This window comes from Rattus rattus, chromosome 2 (genome assembly GCF_011064425.1).
Source record: "Rattus rattus isolate New Zealand chromosome 2, Rrattus_CSIRO_v1, whole genome shotgun sequence".
Classification (NCBI taxonomy): Eukaryota; Metazoa; Chordata; class Mammalia; order Rodentia; family Muridae; genus Rattus; species Rattus rattus.
Window position 1 is genome coordinate 218,083,014 of NC_046155.1, and position 6,426 is coordinate 218,089,439.

General features: G+C 44.2%; 1 protein-coding gene across 1 annotated transcript; it reads right to left on the bottom strand.

The window, feature by feature from the left end:
* Positions 1-201: 201 nt before the first annotated feature.
* Positions 202-4,667, bottom strand: LOC116893567 (igE-binding protein-like). The gene is given in 5 exon segments (XM_032895273.1): positions 202-1,269; positions 1,271-1,806; positions 1,935-2,038; positions 3,972-4,013; positions 4,573-4,667. Coding segments are annotated over 5 exon segments (1,845 nt in total).
* Positions 4,668-6,426: the final 1,759 nt, after the last annotated feature.

Sequence of the window (6,426 nt, forward strand, 5' to 3'; positions counted from 1 at the left end):
ACCTGAGGAGATGGAAAAAAATGCCTTGAGGGCAAGAGCAGAGAACTTGAAGCTCTCCCGAGTAATCTTGATCTATTATTCCAGGATGAACAATAAGTCCCTTTAAGGTTAAGGAGGATCGACCCAAAATAAGGCCGACACTTCCCACGGGTCGGGGGTCTTTGTAGTTGGTGGGGACAGGTTGCACACCCATCTGTGGCATTAGCATGAATTGGGTGGTGGAACGGAGGTCCACTCCTGCTGAGCCTTCTGTAGCTCTGTGGACCGTGGTGTCCACTTGTTGTGGGCTGGGGTCCCATATGTTTTGGGGCCCTGAGACTTGGGGCCCGGATACCCGGGAGCATTTTCGCCTTCTTCTGCCTGGGGAGGTCCGGGCTGAATAAGCCTGCCTCTGATATCTCTAACTGAGCGACATTCACTGGCCCAATGATAGCCTTTCCCACACTTAGTACACAGTCCTGGTGCTCTCCTCTTTGTGAGGGCCTGGCACTCCCTTTTTAAATGTCCTGGTTTGCCACAGTTATAGCAGACCTTGCGATCACCTGTACCTGAGCGCTTTTGGTCCTGTAGAATAGCAGCCGCGAGGCCGGCATTAGTAAGCGAGCCTCCAAGTTCTCGGCAAACTCTCAGCCAGTCCTGTAACCCTTTGCTCTTTCTAGGTGTAATAGCTGTTCTGCATTCCTGTGTGGCTTGCTCATAGACCAACTGTTCCACTAAAGGCATTGCTTGTTCAGGGTCTCCAAAGATCCTGCCTGCTGCCTCTGTCATTCTAGCCACGAAGTCTGAGAATGACTCCTGGGGGCCTTGTATAATTTTTGTTAGGTGTCCCCCAGACTCTCCCTTCCTGGAAAGTGCCTTCCATGCCTTAATGGTGGCAGCGGAGATTTGAGCGTATGCTTCCCAATTGTAATTTGTTTGATTATTGGCATACTGCCCTTGTCCTGTTAGCAGATCGAGTGTCCAATTTCTTTGATCGCCTTCAGCAGTGGCATTGACTTTGGCCTGCGCTTGAGAGACGTCATACCACAAGGCCTTCCATTCCATATATTGCCCCATATTAGGGAGCGCAGCCTTCTCTGTTGTCTGCCAGTCTCCTGGAGTCATAGCCAGAGTGGCAAGCCTCTCAACTTGAGAAATAATGAAATTGGCACTAACTCCGTAGTTACGGACCAACTCGGCAAGTTCTTTAATTTGGATATATTCTACTGGTGCGTGAACACGGCCTCCATCAACAGCCTCAAACACCGGAAATACCTGCCGTATTTTTTTTTTGTTCATCTTTAGTGAGGAAGGAATCTGAGTGAAATCTTTCTATATAAGGTGAAGATGCGCTGGGGCTTATAGGCCGGGAAACCACATGGTTTCCACCTCCCACTTTCTTCTGTTTTTTACCCAAGCTGTTAGCTCGTCCTTCATCTGGGTGGTATCTTTCTTCTTCATAGTGAGCTGCCTCATCTTCTAAATCCTCTTCCTCAGAGAGGCTAAGCTCGTCTGTTTCTGAACTATCAAGCCCCAAAGCCTCTAACTTCTCTACCGGATAAAGGCTTTTTTTCGGGGTTTTCTTCTCCTTCCCCTGTTTCTCTCCCAGGGCATCCTTTCCCCTATCTCTCGCTTCCTCGGATCCAAGGTCCTTGGAAGGGCCTCTTTTCTTAGGTGCACCTTTCCTTCTTAAAGCTTCTAATCTTTCACCTCGCTCTGTTTCTGACATGCTGTCCTGTAACTCCTCTAACGCCCCTTGCCCTGCTATTACTGTTGGGCGGCATTTCTCATCTTCTAGGCACGACTTCTGACTGTACCTAGTGGCAGCTGCAAAATCGGAAACCAAAAGAAAAAGAATGAGCGCTGCCAAAACAATAACAAAAGCTTCCACCGCACCTTCTAATGGGGGAGAGAGATGAGAGAGATCAAGACCAAACATGTCTCTCAGAGCTTACCTTTCGACCTGCAGTTCTGGACCCTCTCCACGAGCGGAGGCTCTCCTCGGCGCCGGCGATGGTGAGGCGTTTTTTTTCCGGGTTTCGGCACCAAGTGTCTCGCGCTATCGTCTCACCAGCAAGAATGCACGCAGACACCAGGATCCTTCTGCAGCAAAGCGTTTACTGTACAGCTCTCTTGAACAGGGACAGGGGGACCTCAAGCACTCGCCTTATATAGACAGCAGGTTGAGGCTATGCTAATTGTCCTTCAGGGATTGGCGGAGCATGAGTTATCTTATTAGCATGGTGCTGCTCCCTCATTAGCATATTACCGGCCAACTGATGCCAGGTGCAAAGCCTGCGCATGCACAGTACCGTTCACCACAGGAGGGCGCCCTACAGTCATCAATCTTCCTTAACAGTCAGGGAGCCAGAGGCAGGATCCAACTGAGAACTGTATGTATATAGTTTCAGGAGCTCCTTGCCTTGTGCATATATTGTGGGCAAAGAACAGGAATCAATCAGGTAAAGGCCTGTCAAACCCAGAGAAGAAAGGACAGCAAGAAACTTCCCTGGACAGAGGGAAGCTTTACAGCCAGGTCTGCTGCCCTGTTACCTATCCCTCATCTGCACTGCAGAGAAAGCTGGAAAAGAAGGCAGGACATTATGGTTCAACAGCACCTGGGGGTTTCACCTGGGTTCAGTTCCCAGGGTTATTTTTAAAAGTCTACACTTGTTTCAACTTTCAAGTGGGGCCGCTATTATCGCTCACTCTCCTTTCACAATGAATTCCTTGGGGTTAGAGTTATAGATGACTAGAATACCCTATGAAGAACCTCTACCATTTGCTAACTCCCTCCTCCATACTGGAAAGGCCCTGAATCCTGGAATGAAGAACATGTAGTAGCCTCAGGTTCCCACATGTGAACCTGCTTGTTCTGTGTGTCCACATAAAGCTGACCCTAACACAATGACTTCAGGGTCATGGGGCTCAACATACCATGGCTGACCACTTTAAATACAAGGAGACACATGACTTAGTGACTGTGGTCACCCTGCTCTGCATCGCTCTCTAAGCTGGGTCCTCCTGTCTCATTTGTTGACCTTTATTTTCTCTCCCCATTACTTCCTGTTCTCACCCTGTACAACTCCCTACTCACGAATACTTCACCTTTCTCCCAATGTCTTTCTACTCTTTACTTCCAGTTTAATGTTGTTAGGTTCTTCACAAGCAGAATTGCTCATTATGATCGATGATACCCATGCTTCTAGCTTTACAGGAGTTTTTATTACATAGTAGATAAATCGTAATTTTTTTTAAAAAAAAAACTATTAGCAATAGAACATGGAAGAAGCAAATATGAAAGAAAAACTCAAATTGGGGGTTTGCTAACATCTCAGAGATGACTTGGTTAGCCCAATTAAGGGAAATGTAACATGATCCAAGGGGGGGGGTCATATACATATCCCAGCTGAAATGAACTAGGAAGTCCCCAGGAAGCAGCCAGCTTTTTCCTCATGAATGGGCACCCACAATGGAACTCATTCCCACTGCAGACATTTTTATATCAAGGGATAAAAAAAAAAAAAAACCTGGTGACAACTGTTATAGATCACCATCTATCTATCTGTTCTCACAGACAGTTTTTACTCTTGAGCTGTTTAACTTTTTCCTTCCTTGATGGTCCCAGAGTTAAGGGGGGAGGGGACAACCCAACCTCAGACAAGGATCTTGGAGCACACTTTGAGGCAAACATAGCTGGGTCTCAAGTTTGTAGAGTGGGAATGGGGAGAAACTTGTCTTCCAGATCTAGTTTTTCAGTGACCATAAACAGCACATGACAATTCACTATTGCAGTGCATTTTTAAACATGCAGTGGGATTTATCTTTTGAGGTGTTATATGGTGGTGGGTATAACTTAACCATTGATTAGCATCTAGATATAACCTCCAATGTGCTTCAATTCTGGTTTACCAATAGACAAGGACATGAGATAAAACCTAATGTCAAGTTATACCTGGCTTTCTTCTCTCAGTTGTTCTTATAAATCTCACCTCACCCACTCATTTCTTGGGGGACACTCTCCTTTGACAAATCTGAAAAAGATGAGGGTTTGGAGGGTCATATGCAGCAGCACAGTCTTCTTAATAGGCATACCCTAATCTTCCTTCTCCCTCCCTTCCAGTCCTTGGGCTGGCCTGAACTAGATTCTGATGTCCCAATGTGTTCCAGGACATTTTGGAAAGCCTTGTGGAAGGCCTTCTCTGATGACCTGTAGGAGAAGCTTGTTTCTTCTGTGTATACCACACTACTACTTAGTAAATAAATATATGGCTCAATCATAGAGCCTTTATGGGCTCTGCTCAGAATAGGTGTCCTCTCCTGCAGAACAGAAGCATTTATCTCCCCTTTGCTCTCACTGGTCTTTATCAGTTCATAACATGAATATCCAAAGAGAGGGTCACTGGGCTCTTCTTCTGGGGGTACAGAGAGAAAGTGTCAGGGTCTTCAGCAGAAGAAAAAGATGTCACCCCTGAGTTCCTAATCTTTGCTTGGATCTTATAACCATTGTTAACCCTAAAGTAGATGGTACAAGACCATGGTTTCTTTAAGCTTTTGTGTGTTAAAAGATCTTTTATGTCTTGGGTATCAAACCCATTATCTTTCATGGCTGCCACAATTTCAGAGTCTTGGCAGCTGGTCTCTCCATCACAGTGACTTGTTAAAGCCTCATCGTCTTTCATAGCCATGGGTGACTCATTAGGTTTTGTACAGTTGGCTTCTGCTGAGCGTTCATTATTAATAGTGAGCTACTGCTTATTAAGTCTTTGGGAAAGTGATATAGGGATGTCATACTGCATTTGCAGAACTTGTTTCCTGAGTTCTGATAAGGTGACCCTTGTTGCTATAAAATATAAAAGGACACCTAAGGTCTATATATCAATTTGGAGTCATCATAAGGGAGGCACAGAAAGACTTCTGTGGGGTAAGGACCAAACTGTAATGTTGCACCAGGCTTGAATCTTGCAACTACATAAGGCTTTATTATTTTTACCCTTCTCCTATTCCACTAACAAGTGAACTCAGGTCTCTGTGAGCTGTGTCTTCACCAGGGCAACAGCCCACAGCAACGAGGAACTGTTGGAATGTTTTCTTGGCCTCTTTCAAGATGCTGGTCTTCTGGATGTGATGAAATAGTTTTTCTTCCTCAGTCACTTCCATGATTTAAAAAGTTCTATTTGATTACTTGAATGAAATTATGTTATGGTGGTTGATTTGCCTCACAATGACCACCTCTGCAATCGCTGGTTTGGAACCACTTCTCCTGCTTCACCAGAGCTTTCACAGTGACTGATTCCCCTGTGAGTCAGTGGTAAGCTAGGCTAGCCTTGGCCTGAAATATTTAGGGTAGTGATTATGTCTTCCTCAAACATGATAGGCACAGTGCTAGGCCCTGATGTTGCCCTCTTTACTGCCACTGTACACTGTAGGTGGGAATGCTACCTCAAAAAGAGAAAGTACAGAAGAAATGAAGGCCAATGGCATAAGAAATGACTAAAACTTAGAAAACCAACACTACATTTAAACAAAAACTCAGACCATTAAGTTAAAGTCCAAAAACCAGCTCACAGTCCAGTGAGGTAGGAGGATCCTAGTTCAGAAATATTGTGAATGTCAAATGGGGAAAAGAAACATGAAAAGGGAAAAAGGAAATGGAAAAGGAGAGAAATGAGAGGGTACACTCCCAAAATAATGTAAAAATCATTAAAATTAAAAACCCAAACTCCAAACTGAACAGCATCCAAAGAAAAAGCCAAAACACCTAATCCAAAATCACACAGAGACTACAAAATGTTTAACAAAACCAGAAAATAAAAACTAAAATTCAGACCAAACAATGTTAGAAAGTCAAACTTAACTAAATGCCAAATTGTAGTAAATTCCACAGAATCTAAAACATTATTAGAAACAAACAAATTTATTACAAGGGGAAAAAAGACTGAAAGAAAACAAAAGAAATACCAAAACACAGTCTTTAAAAATTTGAACAAGTATGAGGCAGTGAATTATAGCAAAAGAGTACAATCTCGGTGCAAGGTATGCTAACAGGTGTGATCCCTGGGGCTCATCAGAGGGCCAGCCTCATCTACTTAGAAACTATAGGCCAGTAAGAGAATCTGCTTAAGCAAAATGGCCAGCATAGCTGAAATAAGTCAGCTGACATTATATTCTTGGCTCCATCAGCAAGCTTCCTTTGAGTTCAAATTGGAAATTGCTTGAAATTCAAATGGTGGCAGCTATGAGTAAGCTATGAGGTAAAGTTCTTTCTCTGTATAAGAAAGATTTCCTGGACATTGGCTTCCTTGAGGGGCTTTCACTGTTTTTCTGAAACCTACATGGCTACTGGAGGTCTGTCTTGCTCTTACTTAAAGCTCTCAAGAGAAATATGAATGTTCTGCCTCAAAAGTTACTGTCATATGTGAGACAGGATGGTGGTGGCAGGAACAG